The sequence below is a fragment of the Ailuropoda melanoleuca genome, chromosome 3, assembly GCF_002007445.2.
Source record: "Ailuropoda melanoleuca isolate Jingjing chromosome 3, ASM200744v2, whole genome shotgun sequence".
Lineage (NCBI taxonomy): Eukaryota > Metazoa > Chordata > Mammalia > Carnivora > Ursidae > Ailuropoda > Ailuropoda melanoleuca.
This window is the reverse complement of record NC_048220.1, coordinates 99,938,648-99,963,360: the sequence shown is the minus strand read 5'-3', so window position 1 is coordinate 99,963,360 and position 24,713 is coordinate 99,938,648. Positions and strand designations below refer to the sequence as shown.

General features: G+C 46.1%; 1 protein-coding gene and 1 long non-coding RNA gene across 7 annotated transcripts in view; both read left to right on the top strand.

The window, feature by feature from the left end:
- Positions 1-24,713, top strand: part of CYFIP2 (cytoplasmic FMR1 interacting protein 2) — a 123,971-nt gene that overhangs the window by 82,726 nt on the left and 16,532 nt on the right. For all 6 annotated transcript variants that reach the window (XM_034656803.1, XM_011219266.3, XM_034656804.1 and 3 more), the window contains 3 exons: positions 4,771-4,914; positions 6,353-6,443; positions 7,564-7,694. In XM_034656803.1, coding sequence (XP_034512694.1) covers positions 4,771-4,914; positions 6,353-6,443; positions 7,564-7,694 — 366 coding nt within the window. The remainder of the gene's footprint in view (positions 1-4,770; positions 4,915-6,352; positions 6,444-7,563; positions 7,695-24,713) is intronic.
- On the top strand, positions 7,707-10,675 carry LOC117801572. Its single transcript, XR_004624256.1, has 2 exons — positions 7,707-10,348; positions 10,568-10,675. It is a non-coding gene; the product is annotated as an uncharacterized LOC117801572 (long non-coding RNA).

The following is a 24,713-nucleotide window of genomic DNA, read 5'->3' as shown; positions in this document are numbered from 1 at the left end:
TTCGAAGTGACATATCCTAAATAGTGTACCTAATTCGTTTCTAAGGCAGGCCGGTTGGTTTGTACTGAGTCAGCAAGATTGGTTTGGTGTAAGAGATGTGTAGCAAGTTTCCAATGTCTTAAGTCCTGTTGCCTTCCTGTTTTTCTTTGCCAAACCTCAGAAAATGGCCAGGCTCCCATATTTCCACATTTTCTCAATAGGGCCCAGCCTCCTATTGAGCCAGCAGGTCAGACGGGTGCCCTGCGGGGGTGCGTGTGTGCATGCACTTTGCACTATGCCTGCGTGCTTCCTCTTGCATGGCTCTGGTCTAGTTTGGGGGGTGGGGGGAGCTTATTCACTTCGGAGGACTTGACTTCTGCTCATTTCATGCTGATCCTTCTGAGTGTGGGCCATGGACGGAGGCCTAAATTTCTGGTCTCGACCTGAATCCAAGCCTTATGTCGGCCCCTCCACAAGAGGCCTCTTCCGTGCCCTGAGCAGGTTTGTAAGAGGAATTCTTTACACCCCTGTGTGTGGTAAAACAATTCCAAAATTATTCTCCTTCTTGGTGCAGAACTGGGGAGGCTTCACCAGTTTCCATCTGCTGGAATATATTTTTATTTGCACTTGCCATGCATGTTAAGGGAGACTTGGTACTGGAAGCTCCTTGGATAAGAGTGAAGGTTCAGACCGCGAAGGAGGGGCACCCGGGAAGACAGCACTGCAGCTGGGAGCTCGGAAAGGGAAGTGAGCTTATCTGTCCAACCCTGAGTGCAGGCCGGGCTCCCTTCTAGCAGCACCGTGTTTCTCAGCCTCCACGGGTTCACTGGCAGCCAGGAGGGCCTCTACCCAACACCGTCTGTTGTTGGACAGCTCCCATTTTTAGACTGTTGTCAATATGGAGCAAAGTCTGCATTTTTGATGTTCTGTCAGCTAGTCCCAGTCTTATGGCCTCTGTCACATCCCCATGTGGGATTCACCTAGTGTGTTATGTAAAACTGTAGCCCACACATGCACTCCCCTCTCCACATTCAGGGAATTGTGACTGTAGCCAGAGCTGCTGGGGGATATTTGACCAAGAATCTGTATTTTCTTTGTCTTCACTTACCAAATTATCAAACGAAGGAATACTAATTGCACGGAGTGCATTCAATGTGCCAAGCACCACACATAGGGCTTTCTATGTGTTCCCTCACCTACGCTTCCCACAGCCAGGGCGCCTGGCTGGCTCAGCTGGTTACACAGCCACCTCTTGGGCTCTGCTCAGGTCTTGATCTCAGGGTCGTGAATTCAAGCCCCACATTGGGCTCCACGCTGGACATGGAGCCTACTTAAAAAAATAATAATAAATAAAAATAAATAAATTTCCAATAACCCTATTGGAGTTCCAATTATTATCTTTACTTAGGGAAAACCACGGCTTAGACAGTTTAAATAATTTGCTCAGAATCATCTAGCTAGTAAATTTGTGGACCTAGGATCCAAACTCAGGTACACCCACCTCAGAGTCCGTCCTCTAAAATCAGACAAAGCAAGACAAAAAAGTCAGAGAATCAGGGAGGAGGAAAAAAAAAAAAGTAGTTGAATCCTTTTGTACCCTTAGGGATATCCATTTGAAAGCTCCGAGCTGCTCAGAAATCCCTTTCATAGGATATTTGAGAAGGGATGAAGGACAACTGCTCAGAGCTTTACCGGCTTCTGAGGAAAGGTCCGGCGTGTCTGGTGTGGATGGGGGGAGGAGAAGGTGGTTCTAGAAAAGTCAGTAAGCTCTGTCACATGCCCCTAACACAGCCAGATCGTCATTCCCTCGTTCCTGTGCAGGCTTGAGCTGCAGCCCTTTTCAGGAGAAAATTGAAATCATGGTTTTGTTTTTTAATCTTTGAAAACAAGTGTTGGGAAGTAAAATAGGCTATGGTATGGCTTTTATATTGAGTTATAATCATATACAGGAAGTTGCAGATTCTTTATTAGTTCAGGCTGCTGTAACAAGAATATCATAGACTGGGTAGCTTTAACATTTATTTATTGCCTGGAGTCTGGGAAGTCTGAAACCACGGCATTAGCAGATCAGGTACCTGGCACAGCCCCACGTGATGGTCTGCAGATCGCCTTCTCCTCACTGTATCCCACATGCTGGAGAGCAGAAAGAGAGAGAATAAGCCCTTGTTTGTCTTCTTAAAAGGGCACTAATCCCATTCATGAGGACTCCACCCTCATGACTCTAATTACTTCCCAAAAGTCCCACTCTTAATCCCATCACAGCAGGGGTTAGGATTTCAACATATGAATTTTGAGGGGATACAACTGTTCAGTCTATAACATACACAGATCATAAGTGTACATAATAGTTTCATGAGTTTTGACGGATGTGTACTTCTGTGTGGTCAACAACCCAAGCTTCAGGTAGGACATTCCCATCACCTAAATAATTCTCTCCTGCCCCCTTCTCATCAGTCTCCTTCTCCAACCAGAAGTGAGCCATGGTGTTTGCTATGTACTCCTCATCCCTAGTGCTGGAAACGGGAGAATACAGAATAGGGCTTTGATAATAGAGCCAGAGCTAAGATGCGCTCACTTAGAATGAGCATCTCACCTCACAGTGTCCCAGCCCTCTTTGATAGGTGGCCTGTTATAGAGACACTGAAATGGTTTACTTTCTTTTTTTTTTTTTAAGATTTTATTTATTTATTTGACAGAGAGAGAGACAGCCAGCAAGAGAGGGAACACAAGCAGGGGAAGTGGGAGAGGAAGAAGCAGGCTTCCCGTGGAACAGAGAGCCTGATGTGGGGCTCGATCCCAGGACCCTGGGATCACGCCCTGAGCTGAAGGCAGATGCTTAATGATGGAGCCACCCAGGCACCCCATGAAATGGTTTACTTTCATACACAAAAAATTGTACAGCCCAGCCTGGTTCCACGATTGGCTGAATGAAACTCAGCAATTCATTCATGTACTTCCAGGGTTTATTGAACATTGACTTCGGTGAATATCGTGATTTTCAATCAGTTGTATTTCCCTCCCTACATAAACTTTTCCTGCCTCGTAATATTTAGGAAAGTCTCGTAACTACGTAGAAGATGTCCCTCCCCCAGGTTCAAGTAGAATTTGCTGTGACAGCTCATGAGTGTAGAGTGCTGCCCCTTCTCACGTTCCAAGTCTCGCCATATGTAGACCTGCCCTTAACCAAACGAGCTATTATTCAGCCTGCTGGGTGCAGGGGTGTTCTGATTCCTCATGAGTTCTTATTATGAGTGGGTACTCTAACTGTGTTCTTCTTCTTCGTGTTATTGTTGTTATTAGAGAGTACTATGAATGTGATGCTTGTGTTGTAAAGTTTAGAATTCATTTATAGTAGAATGTACTTCCTACAAAGCCTGGACTGAACATAATTAAATCTTCCTTCAATGGCTCCAAAGGGAGTTAAGAATCTTACGTCCTCCAAAAGCATCATTACCGTTCCTGTTTAATTCATGTCGAATTTCTCATTTGCCAACTAATAGAAAATTTCCCACTAATAAAATATCAGATGTGGTCTTTACTTATTTGCATGCTCCATGTATAAGATTTTTACAATTCCAGGTAGAAAACTACACTCGGAACTAAGCTTTGAAGTGATGCCTTATCTAAAAAACTGGGTATGGTTTCTAATAGAATTCAGCCTCCAAAGTCCACCATTATATACAAAGGTGAAGAACGTGGGCTTTGGAATCAGACCTCTCTGGATTCAGGTCAGGGCTCAATTACCTAAGGACTGTGTGCCCTTGAGCAAGCTACTTACCACCCTGAACCTCAGTCCCCTCATCTGTGAAACAGGGCTAAGAATTGTCTGTTTGCATGTGTATGTTGTGAGGATTGAACGAGAACGACATGGAGGGCTTCACAAAGCCTGGCATGAGGCGTTCTGTAAGTAGCAGCACTTCAAAAAATAAAAGTCAACCGTAACTTTACAGTCTTACCAACCAGGTGAGACGAATTTGGGGCCCTGTATTTTAGTTACATATTCCCAGACAGAAAGATCTTAAACAAATTCCATGAATTCGGTGAAGGTGCATCAGTCATGGGGTCTAGAGGACAATGGAGGTGCTGGTCAGTGGTCAGCAGTGGCCAGGGCTCTGGGCCTCCAACCAGCAGCCAAACAGAGCAGCTCTGCTTTTGTCTGTTTGACACACCAGCCTCCACGACACCTTTCATTTGGTGCCTCTTAAAAAGTTATGAAACCTGTGATTTTATCCAACATTTCATAGACGAAGAAACTGAAGCTCACAAGAGCATTGGTGATTTGCAGGCACTCAACACAGGTTTCCTGGCGCCCAGTCCTGTGCAGTCCTGGGACCCCACCCCGTTATAAATGGAGACAAGGAAAAGTAGAAGGAGGCAATGTTGAATAGCTACTGAGTTTCCATACGGTTCCTCCAGCCAGTTTCTAGTACCACAGATGTCTCTAGAAAAATAAAATCATCTGTTTTACCCCTACCCTGTGCCTCAATTTGTCAGAGTCCTGGTTCATGGGTGACAGGAGTGCCTGTAAAAAAGATACTTGTCTGGAAGCCCATCCTCCTCTTCTTCTGGTGAACCGTCCTGGAGTGGCCTTCTTGCCATCACTGCGGTCACTGACCACACCTCTCTCCGTGACCTTCTTCTTGCAAATATATTCACAGGGGTCCCCAGGGAGTGATCGAGGATGATGTCAGGTTTTTGTCCCTTTTAGCAGCAAAATATCTCCCTCCAGGACTCATGTTGGCATTCATTTACTTCCCAGCCTCTTACTTTGCCACAACCTCTGTCTTCCAGCCTCTCAACATTGCCTACAGCCACATCTACAGCTCCTACAGGAACTTCGTGGGGCCCCCCCACTTCAAGACCATCTGCAGACTCCTGGGTTACCAGGGCATCGCGGTGGTCATGGAGGAACTGCTGAAGATCGTTAAGAGCTTGGTAAGGAAGGACCCTCTCAATGAGGCCTGGGACATGCTTTCAGCTCTGTCCGTGGGAATCACCCCGGGAATCCTGTGCGCTTAACTTGGGTTACTCTTACCTAGCTCTCTGTGACATTTCTGCATACCTTTTGACCTTGTGGCTTTGTCTCTCATTTTCTGACCCGGAGCTCACTCATTGTACTTGATAACTGAACTCAGCAAACCTGATTTGGACCTTTAGGGCCTACTAATCACTGCTCATCCTTTCCTCCCATGTATTGTTTTCTAATTTGAGCATGACAAATCCATGACACGTATGCCGCCATATCTCCCCCGTGCTCACAGCAGACATCTCTAATCAATTGCCATGCCTCTTCCCCTTGGGATGTCTTGCTAACCCCTTGCAATACTGCACTGGCCTCAAGAGAATTCTATATCCGCCCCAAGTATGATTATCAGAACCTTTATTTAGTTCCCCATGACACTGCTGAAGCAAAGCTGAAACATTTAAACAAGATTTTCCTGAAATTTGGAGATGACAAAAGAGAAGTAAACGAAGTAATGAATACCATGTCAGAAATAGGAAACAGCCTTCACCTGCTAACTGCAGTCCTCTGGTAACAGCTCTGTAGAGCTGTGAGTTGTTACAGGTTGTGAAGCTCAATCCAGAGTTAAAACAGGAAAATGGAATGGACTAAAGGTGTCTGCCCTGGACAGACCTATGTATTTTCTGTGTTTAAGTTAGCTAACGTGCCTCAGCCTCCACGGCTCCCTGGCCCATGACATTTCAGCTCTTAGTCTGGAGCCTTTGTAAGCACCTCAACCCCAGGAAAGACCCGGGCCGAGAAATTTCCCTCCTGGAAGTCTGTACGCGTAAGGGACTGAAACAGCTCTCTGTTCTATAGCATAAAGACCCATTTTTCTGTATAAAGGAGAATGGGGCTGTGCCCCACCTTTAGGAGAGAACCCCCTCCCCCCTCCCAAGGAGCAGGGCCTTCTGTCTTACGCAGCTTGGGCTGCTATAACAAAATGCCACAGACTGGGTAGCTTCAACAACAAATGATTTTCCACAGTGCTGGAGGCTGGCCGTCCAAGATCAAGGTGCCAACATGTGGGGGGTGAGAGGGTTCTAGTGAGAACCCTCTTCCTAGTGTACAGATGCCTTCTCACTGTGCCTCACCCCTCTCTCTCTCGTCTCCTTACAAGGGCACGGATCCCATCATGAGGCTCCACTCTGGTGACTTAATTACCTCCCAAAGGCCCTGTCCCCACACACCACCACATTGGGGGGGTGGTTTCAGTATATGAATTCAGGGGGGACACACACATTCAGTCCATAGTGCTTGCCCCCAGGCTGCCGCAGAACCTTTTACACCCCAGTAGCCCAGCATTCAGTCCAGAGATGCACATAGACAGCCGCGGTGATTATCTACGCACGTTGCCCTCTTCTTTGTCAGCTCCAAGGAACCATTCTCCAGTACGTGAAAACACTGATCGAGGTGATGCCCAAGATATGCCGCTTGCCCCGGCACGAGTATGGCTCCCCAGGTGGGTGATGGGGCTCCGGGGGCACAGGGTAGCGATAGGAAAATAATCCAGGCCCATCCCACGGTGGGAGGCGCCCTGGCCATCTCCCTGGGAACGTTCCCCTCTCTAACATGCAGACAGGCTGGCCCCGCACTGGGTTTGCGTCCTGCCTCCGCCACTAGCTACATAGCCTTGACCCATTTCTAATCCTTCTGGGCAATAGTACCATGCTGTCTGGTGAAGGTAAAGGATGCGTGCTGCACCTGCCTCACAGGACTGCTGGGGGCCTCGAGAAGATAGCAGGCGTGGGAGCTTTTACAGTCTGCTTGTTAGGGCCTTTCCTGACTCAGCGCTCTAGGATCCTGTCCTCCATTTGCCCACTGGTGGGAGGGAGGTGTCACAGGTGGTGCTACAAGTGACAGTTCCAAGGTGAGTCAGGAAGCAGGAGTTTTTGCCACTCTGCCCCTGGCCCGAGAAATCATTCTTTCCTTCCCTAGGAATGAATGGCACAGGGACTGAATCTGGGACCTGGGGAATGGGGAAAGGTGGAGGCTGTGAGTTTGGCACCTGGTGTGTTTTTTTTTCCTAAAAAACCAAGCTGTCAGGGGCCGAGTGGGTGTGATTCAGAAGAGAAAAGGGCTTGTACTCGAAAGCCCTGGTTTTCAATCTCAGCTGCCCCACTTACTAGCTGTGTGACTATGGGCATGCCACCTACCCTCTCTGAGCCTCATCTGAAAAGAAGAATGAAAGTGCCCGGTTCGTGGTATTCTTGTGAGTATTAAATGAGCAGTTGTAGAAAAGTGCTTAGCACGATACCTAACGTATATTATAAGTAAGTGTTAATTACTGCCATTGTCAGGAATTCAGATAACTTTTTGGAAGGACTGGGAGAGATCCAAGGATGCTGTATTTGGGTACATTTGTTTTGCCCCAAAAAAGATGGGAGCCAGCCTCCTGAGCTTTCTTTAGTACTGAGCCCTGAAAGAACTCTCTCTCTCACCCCCGGCCCACATAGAGAGCGACATGGGTTTGGTTTGTCGCCGTCTTGCTCGGGTCTGGGACCGCTGCTCGGCCAGCACTTGCCATAATCCGGGCTGAGCAGGGTCCGTTTCCCGCTAAGCGTCTGCCTTCGTCCCCTCAGGGATCCTGGAGTTCTTCCACCACCAGCTGAAGGACATCATCGAGTATGCAGAGCTCAAGACAGACGTGTTCCAGAGCCTGAGGGAGGTGGGCAATGCCATCCTCTTCTGCCTCCTCATAGAGCAAGCCCTGGTGAGTCGTGAGCCCAAAGGCATCGGGGACCCCCCCACCCCAGCCAGATACTTGAGGCCACTCTACCGCACCCTGCCGGGGAGGCCCTGCAGCATAGACCGGCGCTCTGCCCACGCACGGCATGCCCTCCATCTCCATTCTGCCTACACACAGCTCCCACCGCTTGACCCGTGGGAGGAAGGCAGGCATGGGTGTTAGACAGACCCGGGTTCCCGTCCCAGCCCCACCTTCACCAGCTGCAGGATCTTGGCCACCTATCCGGGCTTCGTTTTCCATACAGTTATTAAATGATACCCGTGTGGCCGCCACAGACCAGGCACTGCCCTGGGGGATGCAGCAGTGGCCAGTCTCTGCCCTGTGTCCTGGACAGTAGCAGGCAGACTTAGACTGAACAAGTATTTACACAGAAATACTGTGTTTACGTTACAGCAGGTGCTGGGAGGAAGGAGTAGAGGGTTTTGTGGGAACATAAGATAGAACCTAATGTGGGGGGAGAAGGAGGACTTCCTGGAGGAGGTGACCAGGACAATGACCAAGAATTGCCCTGGTGAAGAACCAGGGATGAGGGTCCAGGCTGAGGGAAGAGCATGGTGCGCTCTCTTCATTTGTTGTGATGGGAGGCAGCCATTCTCACCCGCAGGGTAGTTTAGAGGCCGAAAGGAGAAAAAGCATGCAAAGTGCATACAGTAAGAACTAAAGAATTGGTCGTAGTTACCATGACACACAGAGGCTTGCTTCACCATACTCTCACCTCCCAGGCCAACACAGACCCTGCACTCCCTTCAGCCACCTGACCACTCATCTGTCCCCACCAGCCCTCATGGCTTCGTCACAGAGGCTGCCTTTTTCTCATCCTCCCCAAAGCTCTGCGCTGCCTCTCCCCTCCGAGTGTGGGGTCCACAGCCCTCCAGCCGGGGGGGGGGGCTGGTGCAATGGAGCAGTGGAGTGCTGGAAGGAAAGGGAGAGGCACAGTCCCCAGGAGGCAGCAGGAGGACCTTTGAGCGTCTGTGCGCTCAGTCAGCAAAAGGGGACCAAGAGCCCGCTCATTGCTACTGCAGCGCTAGCTTGTGGGTGAAGGGCCTCGGGTAAGGGAGACAAATTACCCCCACTCTTACTCCTGAGAGGGGCATGATTGGAGAAGTAAACAAGCAGAATGCACAGGGTGGTATGAGCTGTAAAGGAATGAAAAGGAACACAGAATAGAGAGTGATGGGTGTCAGAGGGATAAGCTGCTTTTGCAGAGGGAGGAGCTTGGTATCTTTAAGAAAGAGAAAGAACCCTGGAACGAGCTGGAGTGGAGAGGCAAAGGGGACAAGATAGTTGCTGAGGCGGGAAAGCAGGTAGCCGCGGGTCTGTGCAGGAAACCATTGGAGTTTTCTGAGATGGAGGGTGAGGGGGTTGGGGTTACGTTGGTGGAAGTCCCTTTCAGCCTTGGGAGAAGCACCAGCCTAAGCAGACTGAGGCTGTTTGCAGCTGCCCAGGCCAGGGATCATCCTGGAGGCAGGAGGCCCATGGAGAGGGCGGGGTGGGGGGGAGGGAAGTAGGGAGGAGACAGAACATGGGTAGAGCAAGAGAAGTAAACTCAGAGTAAGAACAGGGAGATTCCTGCTTCTCATTGTTCTCATCCTCGGCATGAGTGAGCCGGTTCACTCCATCCTGGGGTCCCCACCTCTACAAGGGACGAGTCCCATCTGCTCTCTCAGACCCTTCCCCACGGAAAGGCTCGGAAACGCACAGTTTTGCTTCCCCTCCATAAGGAGTAATTGCCTCTCTGTTCCCCTTTAAATAGACTCTTGAGACAGCTAAGTGTTCCTCTTTATGGTAACAGGTTTTGAACACGGTTCAGTGGCCTGAGTTGCCATGGCAACTTAGCCTTCAGAAGTCACAGGGATAAGATGAGTAGGAAACACTGCTCTGTTCAAGGCTTCAGGAAGATGGGGAGAGGCTCCAGGGGCGCCGGGAGGAGCGGAGACGGGGGAGGGCCGGCCCCTGGAAACCCGTGCCTACGTGTCTCCTGGTAGCACCTTCTTTCATGAGGAGCTGTGACCCGGGAGCAGCCATTAGGCTTCCCCCGTGCAAATCCCAAGAAGCAGACTATTGATGGGGTACGAGGAAAGGAGAATTTTTTTCTCAGGCATTCCTGCCTGGTGGTCACTGGCATATATCACTGAAGACAAGAAGATACTCGGGATAAAAGACCTTCAGAGCTGAGAGAGGCCTCAACCGTCTATGCTCCCACCCCCTCCATTCATACGTGAGGCAGTGGAAACCAGAGAGGGGAGCTCTGTCCTGAGGTCCCAGGCCATCAGCAGCAGAGGCAGAAGAAGAAGGAAAGCCTAGGTTTCCAGGACTGAGTCCAGGCCTGTTGGAGGCCAACATAGCAAGGGTTAGGGCTCCCCAGAGCTGTGCTCTCTACTTGACAACAGGGGAATCCACAAACCAAGGCAGTGCTTTCTGAGATGAGAATGAGGCATGACATATCCACTGTTCTAATTAAAGAGGGATACTTATAGCACAAAAAAGAAAGGGAGGGAGGAAGGAAAGAACAGAGAGGCCTTAATGACCATCTGCAGAGGAAGGACTATTTAAACTGTGGAACATCTGTTCTTATGGAGGACTCGGAAGCAGTTAAAAAAAATAAGGTGCTCAAGTAGGTTTGTGTATACCCACATAGAAAATGTTGAAGGACATAACGCTGAGTGAGAAAAAAAAACAAATCATAGGACAAGGCACACAGTATGATGCCATACGTATAAAATAAGCAAAAAATAAAACCCTGCATTGAAAACAAAAATCTTAGGGGAAAAAAAAGTATACCAAATAGTTCAGTCTTTTTCTTTAGGTATCAGGGAGGAAACTAAANGCTCAAGTAGGTTTGTGTATACCCACATAGAAAATGTTGAAGGACATAACGCTGAGTGAGAAAAAAAAACAAATCATAGGACAAGGCACACAGTATGATGCCATACGTATAAAATAAGCAAAAAATAAAACCCTGCATTGAAAACAAAAATCTTAGGGGAAAAAAAAGTATACCAAATAGTTCAGTCTTTTTCTTTAGGTATCAGGGAGGAAACTAGGATTAGGGGTCAATAGGGACTTCAATTTTATCTAAAATGTCTAATATTTTACAAGGAAAATATTTTCATGTATTATTAATCAACTAAAAGTTAATTCAAAAAATAGAAGTAATACGTAACATAGATTAATAATAACAGAAAAACTGGAAGAATACTGAAAAGTACAATGTAAGAAGTTTTTTGCCCACTCATCTCATGTTGTCTTTTTCTAATAGATTTGCAGAGCTTCTGATTGTGGATTCCATATTGGAATTTTTGCTGCAAATACCTTCTCTCATTCTGAGGCTTGCCTTTTTGCTTTTAACCGAGATTATTCATATATTATTAATCTGTAAATCGGCAGAATATAAATTNTAATTTCTTTATTCGACAGAGATAGAGACAGCCAGCGAGAGAGGGAACACAAGCAGGGGGAGTGGGAGAGGAAGAAGCAGGCTCCCAGTGGAGGAGCCTGATGTGGGGCTCGATCCCGTAACGCCGGGATCACGCCCTGAGCCGAAGGCAGACGCTTAACCGCTGTGCCACCCAGGCGCCCCTGCCTTTTTGCTTTTAACCGAGATTATTCATATATTATTAATCTGTAAGTCGGCAGAATATAAATTGAAAAGATTGGTTACTTGTACAACGGTGTATTTTTTCTCTTTGTTAGCTACTTGTGAATATTTCTCAAAATTCAGGGTGTAGTATTAGTACAGAAATCTCTATACCTGTGAATCAGGTTGTTTGCTTGGCCTTTTTAATTGTGGTCTAACATACATAGAGTAATAATATTCTCACTGCATGGACTCATCAAATCATCCCTGTTACTGTGGGTGGGCGGTTGGGCTGTTTACAGAGTAAACAGTGATGCTTTTAGGAATGAAGATGCCGTCAATGTTCTTGGGCATCTCTTTTGGTGGATCTATGCTCTCATTTTTATTAGGTAAATTTACCGTGTGCTAGAATGGCTAGGCCAGTGTGTGGATAGGCACTCCCAAACAGTTGTATAAAGTAGTTGTGCCAATGTAGTCACTCATTCAACAATGTCGAAGAGTTTTCATTTCTTCACGTCCTTGTGAACACTGGCTTTGTCTGCCTTTTCCATCATTGCCATTCTGCTGGGTGTGTCGTGATATCTCATTATGGTTTTGATTTCCCTGATGACCATGAATGTTGGCCCTTTTCACAGGGCACTGCCAATGGGACAGCCTCTTTTATGAAGGGCTGTCCACTAGTTTTGCCTATTTTTAAATCAAGTTATCTTTTCCTCATTGATTCATATCTATTATTGATATATTGTGGATACATGAACTGTAAATGTATTTCTGTGGCATGTCTTCTGAGAAATAGAAATTCTTAACACTTGGTATATTTATCATTTCCCCCCATGTGGTTGGTGCTTTTGTGACTTGTTTAAAAAAACTTTCCCACTCTAAAGTCATGAAGATGTGTTATCTTCTAAAAGTTTTAATGTAGCCTTTCGAGGCTTAACAGAACTTTAAGTCTGTTATCCACTTAGAATTGATGTGTGTGTTTCATGGGAGGTAGAAATCCATTTTCCTTTCTTCCCCGGTTGTCCCAGCACCAGCAATTGAAAAGACCTCCTCCCCGCTCTGTGGCAGGGGCACCATGTGCGTCATTGATCAAGGGCGCGCAAGGGGTCAAGCTGTGATAGCCTCTTAGATATTTGTTGAGTCTAGCCTGAGATGAATCAGCATTTGTGAGGTATCTATTTATAAGTCCTGTTATGTTTTCAAAGGAAATTCAGTTATTAACAACTAGTATTTCCTCTGGTGTACCCTACCCTGAGAAATCATAAGATGGTCCTCAGGGAAATATTGCACAGTCACTGAGTTTTTGATCAAATTTTGTGTGGTTTTTGAGCCATCAGCCCATTGTTCACTGTGCAGACACACGCCAGAAGAGGGCCCTGTTTGTTCACGTGAGCGAGGGAAGGGCTGTTCCTGGGAAGAACACAGCCTGTCTGACGGCCTGTCTGCCGTTCAGGGCAGAACCTCCCGGCCAGGACTTCAGAGTGTTCGCTGCCTTGGGCCCTGTTGTTTATTTCTTCTCTCCTACTGAAAGCGGAGCGGGCCACAGTCAGAGTCTGGGCAGTCACGAGCGCATTGCTCCTCTTACAGGAGGGGAGGAGAGTCGGGGCCCAGACTCACAGAACTGAATGCCGTCGAGGCAGGTTTCGCAGCCTCGGCACCGCTGGCAGCGTGGGCCAGATAACCTTTTGTTGGAGGGGCCTGTCCTGTGTGTCACAGGGTGTGAGCACCATCTCTGGGCTCTACCCTCTCTCTAGATGCCAGGAGCACCCTCCCCCGTTGTAACAACCAAAAAAGTCTCCAGTTACTGCCTATTGTGTAGAGGCCAAAACCTCCCCCTGTTGAGAACCACTGAGCTAGTGCAATCCCACATTTTGCAGATAGGAAGCCAAGGCCCCAAGAGGGAGATGCCTTTCCCAGGGTTACAGCCAGTGCTGGAGTCTGGGTGAGAAGCAAAGATGCTTGCAGTTAGCACAGCCAGGGACAGAGCGCTGCTCTGCGGAGCCTTGCGGATTGACTTATTGGGTTTTGTTTTGGTTTTGGTTCCAGCTCCACATCTGACTCCTCTCTTTCCCGCTTCCACTTTATAGTCCTTTTCCTTTAATTTTGTTTTTCTTATTGCATAACTGAAATAAAGTCATGGCTAGAAAACCCAGAGGAGCAGAAAAAAGAAAAAAACCACCTTGCCACACTAAGATAGCCACTGTTCAACGTTCCAGAGGGTATCCTTGCAGATGGTTTTATGTTCCAGCATATTAATATGAACTGTTTTCTTTCTCTTTCTTTCTTTCTTTCGTTCTTTCGTTCTTTCCTTTTTTTTTTTTTTACTTTGTTCAGTTACAAGAGTAATATTCACTGAGCTAGGAAGAGAGGATATACCTGTATTGGGTGGGATGGGAGCAGGAGATAGGGGTCTCCCACTTTTTACTTTACACTCTAAATTATTTGAATTTAGTGCAATAAACATTTTTGCTTTCTTTTCCCTTAAGAGGAAGTGCTCACCCATTTAACAAATGTACACAACCCTGATGCGTGGGAAGTAAAACAGCCAAAGCCCACCCTTCACTGTCCATCTCAGACCTTTGCTCCGTATTCCCACCTGTTCTTGATCCAGGGTTATTTTTCCCATCGCCCTGACCAAAGACCCCTGCAGCTACTCAGGAGGCGCATCCTGTCCCCACATCCAGGCACCACTAAGCGGAGCCCCTCAGTCCATCTGCAATCAGAGCATCTTCAGCCCAGACTCAGAGCCCAGTGGTGTTCTAGACTGAAAATGAGCCAGGCCCGGTGGTGTTCTAGATTGAAAATGAGCCAGGCCCGGTGGTGTTCTAGATTGAAAATGAGCCAGGCTTTGTGGAAGGGCTTGACTCCCAGTAATACCTTTCCTGTCCATGGCTTTATAGTTCATTCATTCATTTGTTTGTTTGTTTTTTAAGATTTATGTATTTATTTGAGAGAGGGAGAGAGCGAGTGGGTGTGGGAGTGGGAGGTGAGGGAGAGAGAGAGAGGGAATCTCAAGCAGACCCTCCGCTGAGTGCAGAGCCCGACTCGGGGCTTGATCTCATGACCCTGAGATCACAACCTGAGCCAAAACCAAGCGTCAGACGTTCAAATGACACCGCCAGTCAGGCACGCCATGTCTTTATAGTTTTTAACTATTTCGACATCCTTTCAGATTTGTCCCAATCTGGAAAACAAACCCGCTAGCTTCATCAGCATAGCGGGTACCTGGCAAACAGGGTCTGACAGGTGAGAGTCACTGACTCCGCAGACATGACCGAGAGCCCCCCTCCCCATGGGCCCGGCAGTGTGTGGGACTCCAGAACTCAGAGGTCACTGGACAGGGTCCCTTCCCTGGTGGCGCCCTTCACAGTCCACACCTTCAGCCTTAGCATAGAAGGTTAGCCGTCCAGGTGTTAGGCAGGATGAGCTCAGAGTTTTTAACCTTTTACTCAGAAAATAATAAAGAAACTAAGCCTTCCTCTTAGCACACTGTTCAAAAATGACAGCTCTCCCAAGTTGATCAAATAAATACATGTCAGTTGAGGTGTGTGCTTAGAATTTTACTGATGAGAGCTTGTGGTCAAAAAGTCTGGAGACCACCAGCCAAGATCCACAACAGCAAAGTGATAAGGGTATAAAACAGTGGAAACCGGGAAGAAGGGATGACAGGACAGATTTCCTGCTTGAGGGTCATTTTTGTATCCTGCGCACCCAACACAGGGCTCCTGATGACCTAAATGATGAGGGGAGGGACGTTTCAGCTCAGTTCAAGATGACAAGTAAAAACATCCCTGTTTATCCTCTAAAGCCTGCCAAGATAACACCATTCTATTTGAGACAGAGACTGTCAGTCACTTTAATCCAAAGCCGCACCCCGGTCCTTGAAACATGTCGTGTCTGTTTCATCAGCATTGCCAGTACTTGCCAAGAAATCAGAGCCTTGGTTATTTGGCTCTGCACGGATGACTTTTCTCTGGGGAGCCCCCAGTGGAGAGAATGCCTAGAAGCTGTGGGTTCAGGAGTCCTAATGCAGTCTGCTCTCCGGCGAGTTACTGGAGAGCGACGTCTGCGAACCTCCAGGAGGTGGTGTAGTGGTCCCAACTGCGGCTGCTCAGTAGAGCCGCTCCCAGAGCTCCTTCAGCATCCCGTGTCTGAACTGCGTCCGGCCCTGAGGAGGCCCTGGCTGAGATGCCAGGCCCAGAGCTCCACACTTGATTCCAGTGTGCAGCCGGGGTGGAGAACCCCAGATCTAGAAGGAGTCTTCTTAGCCAGTGTTCCCAGAGGCTAGTCATTGATGTGTTGTCACAAGTCTTGCCATATCTACAGACCCCTAGTCCTCTTCTTTACAAAGTATTTTTATTTAAATTAACTTTTATTAACTTTTAATTTTATTAACTTAATTAACTTAAATTTATTTTGAAAAGACACTTAATATCACTTCCAATAAAAAAAGTATTATGTCTTGCCATCATTAGAAAGCAACCAGAACAATAAATTTAATCAAAATAAAACAAAGTAATGTAATTCCTGCTACCTGCCCAGACCTCTGAGCCTGAGGTCTATTAAAAATGGAGATGAGCAAATATTAGAGAGGTGATAAGATGTGCTGGATCCAAATGGAGACTTTCTCATTAAAGTAGTCAGAAACTGAGAAGGAAAGAACTTTCTCACCGTGACTCACTGTTGTTAAGTATCATTTCCCTGCATCCCCAATTCCCATCTTTTAGGAAATGCCGGCATCGGAAGACACTGACATGCACCTGGTAGTGGGGAGGGAGCTACGTCCTAAGCCAGTTTCTTGGCTGTAGGTCTCTCCCAGCTGACCAGACGTGATTCTGATCCAGAATCATAATTATTTTTCCCCTTGACAATTCAGGCAGTGGGGAGAAAAAGCAGAGGTGAGCCATGGTCGTAGACAGCATTATTTGAGTGAGGCGCAGATTAGTGGAGAAAGACCACACACACACACGTGCAGACACACAAAGACACACAGAACCAGATAAGATCACTGATTTATTTGGCCAGGTTTACAAAGAGCTCCTGGAAGTGAGGGCCCCACGAAACAGGAGCAGATGGACTGTATCACCGCTGAGCTTTCCACTGCATCTGGAATCCCAGGCCAGGGGCTGGAAGCCGTAGCTCATACTTTCTGTACAAAGCTGAGTGTGGGAAGCCTAATTTGTCGCCTGCTTCACAGGCTGTATCTTTGGGGCTTAACATCAACATGCAGGAAACACTTCACTATCCATCTATGTGTGTCCATAAAAGGGAATGTTTAGAATGCTGGGCTCTCTGGTTAGGCTCTCTACACACCCCCCCCACACACACACACTCCTCCCACCAGAAAACCAGAGTGGGGATTCCTGCGGGGTCCTCAGCCTCCAGTCCCCCGCTCATTTCTCCACACCCGCTTGACAAAGATAAAAACATAAAATATTAACATTAGTGTTACGGTCTTTTGGTTGCCTCACAACTTAGAATGTTAGGAAAATATTGTTCTGAGATTGGTTTGATGATTCCCTTTAGGAGATAGGCTAAAACAGACACATAGTTTTTCCACCCAGAAACGGAGCCTAAAGGTAGCATCTCATGCTGTTGTATGTAAATATGACATGCATAGAATCACATTGACACTGTTTTTTTAAAATACATATTCTGAATCTGTAGGGTATCCTTTACACAAGAGAAATCAAGTCCCCAGTTAGCCTCAGGCTGAGTGAGTTGGGAACATGAGGTTTTGTGGTATCTGGTGGAAATCCCTCATGGTCAGGGGAACCTGGCTGGCTCAGTCGGTGGAGCATGCGACTCTTGATCTTGGGGTCATGAGTTCAAGCCTCATGTTAGGCAAAGAGTTTAGTTAAAAAATTAAAAATTAAAAAAAAATTTTAAAAAAACCTTTAATCAGTAGTTAAAAATATTTCCCCAGAAAATGAAAAGAAAAAGAAAGAAATCCCTCATGGTCCATCAGTTTTAAGTAAAACAGCAAAGGAAAATTTTTAAACTGAAACTAATACAAAAAATAAAATACTCATCCCTTGAAGAATTTTTATGAGAGTCCCTTACAATAAAATATTTTTACATTCTGATTCCGAAACGTCTTCACTTTTACTCGCTCTGCTGACAACAGGCAATTTTACAGTAGCTTTTGGTTCTTATTAATCATCTAATGATCCCTGTTCTGGTAACCGTAAGGTGTTAGTAGTTGTCCTAAGCAGTAGGAATAATACAAATTAGCATGGTACTTGGTACGTGCAGAAGTGACCTCATGGCCCTGGTCACTCACTAGCTCCCCCCAGAGAGAACCCAGTGCGGAGAACCCCACACAAGCAGGAGCACGCAGCAGTTCCCAAATAAGGAATTCACTGAGGTCCTTTTGTGTAGAGCAGTCACACTTCTTCACGCTTTAGAAAACCCATGACAGTTGGATCCTGGTTCCAAAAAAAAAAGCTATAAAAGGAATGTTTTAGAGACAACTAAGAACATGTTAGTATCAACTGCATCTTCTATGATATTAAGAATGTCTTTGAATGTAGGCGCTCGCAAACCTGAAGTTACATAGGAGGACCCTCTTGGTTTTAGGAGTTGTGCGCTGAAGTAGGTAAGGGTGAGGAATGCAATGACTTCAACCTGCTCTCAGGGATTTAGTAAAATGTACAGAGTCAAAGCAGAAATGGTAAAAGAAAGGGTCACTGTGACTACGTCAAGAGTATAAGGATGTGGATTGTTCTTTCAAATATTTTATATATTCCGTGCTTTTCATAACACAACGTTGAAGAGGGGGGAAAAAGAAACTTCATTATGGAATCTGGAAAGTTAAGAAGAAAAAGGGGTCACTTAAGCAGACAGGGTCACAGTGTATAAGGAGGAAGAAAAGTTATGAGAGTTTTTGGTTTTTCCAGCTACTTCTGCTAGTTGGTGAGATTTATTTTTGGTAACATATGCTTAGGAGCTGCTTCTGACCTCATTTTTTTTTAATTTATAGAGGCATCTGTAGTGCTGAACTCGGCCATGACTCTCATGCTATCCATCTATTTGATTTATAAGCAGGAGATATCCGTGTAGAATCGTGGAAAGGCAGATGAAGCCGGGAAAGCTGTCCAGTCCCCATTAGCAAGAGACAGCACAGGATTTGTGAGTGGCCCTGAGTGAATACCCAGCATGCCCCTGTCAGCTGCCCTCTTCCCCCGGCGCCACGGTGGGGAGGCTTTCCCTGTACTTCAGGGTCCTTTGGAGAAAAGAAAGCAATAATGCCTTCTCCCTAGGTGCCGTTTAAGAGAAATGTCTCAAGCTCAGCTTTTTTGAGGGTCACTGCCTTTCCACTCTCGTTAAAAGGGAAGAATTGACTGGTAGGTAAAGCATTAGGGAATAAAATGGCAGAGCTGATTTTCCAGGTAGCAGCAAAAGCACCTTCATACAATTATAAATCAGATCATGTTACCCTCCTGGTTAAAACTGACAGGTGGCTTCTCCTTGTACTTAAAATTCTAGCTCCCAGCTGTGACCCACAAGGCCCAGAAAATTCAGCCATGCCTACTGCCCCAACCTCATTCATCTCTTATGACACTCTCTCCCTGGGTGCACAGTCTAGCCTCACAGCAGACTTGGAAGGTCAGGGTGCAGATAAGGAAACCAAAGTACACCAAAGGTCTTGATCAGGGTACGGCGATATCCTACCATCCTTGGCATCTACCCTAATGCTTATTGAATTCCTTGGTGTTATAATTCAAGGGGCACCAAGAGGACTGCCCCCCTCCCAGACCAAAGCATCTCTTCTCCTTTCCATCACTGTCTGAAATTCTCCTATTACAGACTTTTGGTTTGAAATATTATCTGATCTTTAAAAGTGCCACTAAAAATATGAAGTCTGCTAAGATGGGTTTGGAGAAAGATAATGCTGTGAGAGCCAGTACTTTAGGGGGTATTCATCTATCAAATAATTTTGAGAAGTAAGGCCCCTCAGGAAAGGGTGCGGGGAAAGCAAAAGACTCCTCCAGGCAAAAACAAAAACAAAGACAAATATTAAAAGAGAAACTCTGTAAAATGTTGATAGTATATGCTAAGTGATGAAAACGATTACAAAAGAGTAGACATTTTATACCCCATTATTTTATTTTTTAAAAAAGAATTTGATTTATTTATTTGAGAGAGAGCATGAGCGGGAAGGAGGGGCAGAGAAAGCAGACTCCCCGCTGAGCAGGGAGCCCAACGTGGGGCTCGATCCCAGGACTCTGGGATCATGACCTGAGCCGAAGGCAGATGCTTAACCTCCTGCCCCTATTCTCCATTGTTTTAAAATATATACTTTAATGTTATATGTGTAGAAGAACCTGGCAGGATAAACCCCAAAATATTATCAGTGATGACCCCTAGGTGGTGGGATTAAACATTTCTTTCTTAAAAAAAAAAAAATCTGCATTTTCTTTTTTTTTTTTTTAAATGAGCATGAATACTTGAGCAACAAGAAGAAAGGGCTAGAGTAGCAACTTTAAAAACATGCCTGCTGTGATGGACCACACAGCGTGGTGACTACAGTTAGCAGTACTGTGTTGTGAACTGGAAAGCCGTGAGAGAGCAGATCTTAAATGATATCCCCCCCACCACCACCACCACAAGAAATGGTAATTGTATGACGGGAAAGATGTGTTCACTGACCTTATTGTGGTAACCATTTCACAATCATCAAATCATCACAGGGATGCCTGGGTGGTTCAGTCAGTTGATTAAGCATCTGCCTTTGACTCCAGTCAAGATCCCATGGGATTAAGGCCCTCTTGGGTCTCCCTGCTCAGCAGGGAGTCTGCTTCTCCCTCTCCTTCTGCCCCTCCCCATGCTCCAGCACGCTCTCTCTCTCTCCACTCTCACTGTCACTCAAATAAATAAATAAAATCTTTTTAAAAAATCACATTGTACACCTTAAAGTTACACAGTGTTATATGTCAATTATATCTCAGTAAAGCCAGGAGGAAAATCTGCCAAATTAATAGTTTTTCAGGGGACAGCCCTTGCCTGAATTAAGTATCGGGTGCATTTCCAGAAGAAAATGACAGATGTAAAGTCAATTAACACATAAAAAGTAACTAAAATTGTGATGGGGGTGGTGGTTTTTAGAGATGAAGGTAACAAATTTGTAACTTAAGTGCCATTGTTCCTCTCTTAGCCCAAGACAGACATTTCTGTGTCTCATTCAAGACTGTAGAGCTGAGCAGTGGAGCCGAAGGAAACAGGGGCAGGCTGGTTTAGGATGGTGGCCCAGTGGCCAGGCCCTGGTCGGCCAGAGAATTCTGAGAGATCTCAGCTCTTCTGCATATACTCTGCCCACGTCCAGGAGAATACACAGTGCCTTACAATTAAAGAAGGCGTGTCACTAAGTCTGGAGACCATTACACAGAATGAGACTAGAAGAGCCAAAGGAACAGATAAGGCTGAGTTCCATCAGTTTGTCTCAGCCTGACGTCGGCTTGACCCCCAGGCGCTCTCCAGCAAAGGGCATATCTTTGGGCTCAGAAATCCTGGGTTCAAGTTTCACCTCTGTACTTACTAGCTATGAGACTCCAAGGAAGTAATGAAATCCTCTCAACCTTATTTTCCACACCCCAAAAATGTGGGGGCCAAGCGCAATAATCCCCTGCTCTTTGAACTTTCGTGTTCTGCCACTTTGCTTTTATAAAAGACCTTACAATGGTACCTGTTTTCACTAACCACAAGAATTCCAAAGAGGATATTGCTGTCAGGAAAAAAGGTGAAAAGCCAGAGTAGCAATCAGCTGTTGTTTTGCAGCAAGTCGCTCTAGAAGCAGCACCAGTGGCCCCGCCAAACCCTGTCCCCAGGAACGACACTCAGCAGCTAGCATCAGCCGGCCAGGGCTCTGCACTGTGCTTTATCTCTGCTTCATTTCAATTTGTTTTGCATATCCCTCAGAAAGATGTGTCCTGAGGTATCAGGGAAACCTAAGAGAGGTTGTTTTTAGGGTCTGGGAATGTTCAGATTTTTTCCATACAATTTAAGGGACATTGCTTCATTGCTTTATGCCATTTGGGGTTAGGAAAGGTTTCGTTAGGAACCCTCCACTTCCAGATAGCAGGGGGGACACCTATTCTGTCTTCATGGTCTTTATGTTAAGTGAGGTGATGAAGGTAAAGTCACCAGAGCTTCATAAGCAGGCCCGCAGCTCCCATGAGTCTCTTCTCTCCTCTTCCCAGAGCAAAGAGGTTTTGGCCCGGCCTTTCCTGCAAGTCCCCAAGACTGAGAGCCTGGCTCTTGACTGCCGGCAGCCCTGTCAGTCCACCCCTCCCTCAGGAGTCCCAGCAGATGGTTTCCTGCTCTCTTCACATTGATCTTGATCTTATCTCCCCTCTGCCTCTGCCTGCGATTGCACGATTGCACCTTTCCTGCAGTTCGGGACCTGGCCCATTCTCTCCAGCCATCCCAAAGCCCTCACCAGCTCTGTTCAGCACACACCTTATCAAATGCCTGTTCTCTGCTAGTAACTTGGTGTCATTGTCCCTCCTCCCAATTTTCAGAGCCCTTTGTTTTATTTCCCAGTTGCAGATGTCCTGGGCTCTTCCCCCACTACATCAGAAACTTCATTCAAATCCAGTTTTTCCTGTCTTACCTGTCGACATCGTGTTTCCTGCAGCTTCCGGGCCCCTCTCCACCCTGTGGAGGACCCCATCCTTACCTCTGTGCCTTTAGATTGTGTGTCAGATCACAGAGCAAGCACTCAGTGGATGTTTGGTGAAGGGAAGGAAGGAAGAAGCAGCACCATGTACATCGGAGTGGCCTTCTTCCCCACACCTGGTTTGCCAGGTGGCCTGTCCTCTCTCTTCAGCTGGTGTGTTGGTAGATATGGAAGTGCCCAGAATTTATCAGTCTCGCCTTGATCTCTTTGCACCCTCTCTTTGGTCTCACAGAATCAGAAGAGCTGAAGTATGTGTAAGGGTCTGGTCACCTTGAGAAATGCCCACCCACGCCTACCCTTTCACTGGTGTATTTCCTTCTCCTGGAGTCAGTTTTCATCCTCCTGAAGATGATTCCCAAGTTCAGATCCACTCCCCAGATTCTGGGGCCCCACACCTTACCTCTACTTGTCCATTAGACATCTTCTCTTGGACGTGCACAGACATCAGAAATTCACCTTGCCCGGATCTGATCTCAACTCTCTGCCACCTGCAAACCTCACTGTGGACCCTGTGACCAAGTGGGCATGGGTGTCATTTCCCTTTCTGCTCCTGTGTTCCATTTGACACCAGATCTCCAGTGTCTGCTCCCTCCTCTCCATCTCCTTTGCCTTCTCCTATTTCTATTTTTGATAGTTTTATTTTTGTTTTTTGTCATCATGTGTATGTATCATTCCACTCTTCCTCAGGCTTTGCCCACATGGGCTGCCATGGAGAAACCATGAGTATCAAAGTGAAGTGGCCCTTGCTCTTAACACTGTCAGCCCTACTGCTTCTTTGTCGCCATGTGGACCTGTGTAGGAAGCATCACCTCCCCCAGAGTCTCTGTGCCCTGGCTTGTGGGATGGAGATCATAAGGCTACCTCATAGGATACTCTAAAGTGCAAAGCAGATGACGGTGCAAAGCACCCAACACAGAGTTAGTGTTCAGTAAATGCTCATTGCCTCTCCTTCCCTGAAGAACAAAGCAATTACGTTGGTACAGATTCTCAGTTCTAAGGAAAGACCCTTAGAGACCATTTAATCCAACCTCTTCATTTTATTCCATTTAAATTGTTCTTAATTGCACATGATAAATCAAATAATACAGACGAGCTTATGATGAGAAACATCATTCTAGGCTCCGCTGCACCTCTCCCCACCTGTATCCCCAGTCCCCAAGGCAACATGTTTTCATCATTTCTATTTCTAGTTCTTCTCATTGTTCTCTCCATGATGCTTAGTAATAGGAGGAGAGCTTCTATTTCTTAACTGGCAGCTCTAGACACTACTTACTGACTCCCTAGTTGGAAAGATGAGATTTTAGCTCATATACATCTCCCCCCTCACTTCTCTTTAATATTTGATTATGTTACTTACTACCTCTGTTGCTTCTCTTGTGATCAGAGATAAAATACTTATACCACCACTGCTGCTTTTTGTAACATCATTTAGCATCTTCACTCCTTTCTGTGCAAGATGAGGAAATTAACACCCTCAACTTCACTTCGAACAGTTCCACAAACTCTTACCTCGTGTCAGCTACACTTTTACTTTTCTGTGGTCAAAGCTATATTTTTGTAACATTTGCTTTTTCTTCTGCATCTGTAACTTGTCCTTCAATGTAGCTTAAAGAAAACAAAACAAAGCAAAAACATATATGATTTAAGTTGTTATATCTATGCAGATATTATTCCTTGCTAGACCATGTGGCATGCTAGGATTTCATTTCCTTTCCTCTAATGCTAGCTCAAAACCCCCAAAGCTCCATATTTTAAGGTTAAAAAATTAATTACTTTCAGAGTTTTTTCAAATTAATTTTTTAAAGTAATATATGTTCATTATAGAAAACTGAGTAAATATATAAAAAGTAGGAAAAAACAGGGAGAAAGAGAGAGAGAGAAAATTAAGAACACCTGAAAATCCCACCACATGTGGTATTTCTTAAAAATGCTTCATATAATTTACACAGATTAATCAGTAAAATTGAAGAGAAAATACTTTCCTTAGTAATAAAGGGAAAGGTGCAGGCCTGCATAAGATGGGCCCACACCCCAAAATAGGAGAGATGTTGTCCCAAGTCTCAATTCCCTTCTGTGCTACAGACATTCAGTTTTTATTGCACATGCTTACTGAGCATTTACTATCTATCAGACACTGTGCTCACTATTGGGAGTAAAATATGGTCAAAATAGACATTGTCCCTACCTTCGTGAAGGTTACATTCCAGTAGGGGGTGATAGACATTGATCAAGCAGTCATGGGTAGGCAAGTATAAAGTATAAAACAAATTGAGTTCAAACGTTGAAAGGAAAAGAACTTGCTTCTTTGAGGACACCTGAGGAACCTGCCCAGGCCCAGACCTCCCTTTCTTAAGGGGGTCAAGAAAGTCTCCCTTGAAGGAATGATGGTTGAATTGAGATCTGAAAGAAGAGTGGGAATTTACTAAGCAAAGGGAGTAAGGGCAAGAGCTGGGTTTGGGAACATTCCAGAGAGAAGGTAAAAATTCTGTGGTGGGTGCACAGATGGTACATTCAAGTAACACAAACTGTTATGGCTGGAGCAGAAGGAGCCAGGGGCGAGTGGGGAAGAAACCTGCTCTCAGGGCACTTCACATGCCAAGGGCTGGATGGGTTCCTGGGCACAGTGGAAGGCCCAGTGTAGATCCTTTAAGATCAAGATTAGATAAGGAGGAGGTTGACCATTAGCATAAACACCCACAACGGAGGCTTGTTTGGCTCCCTGACCCAC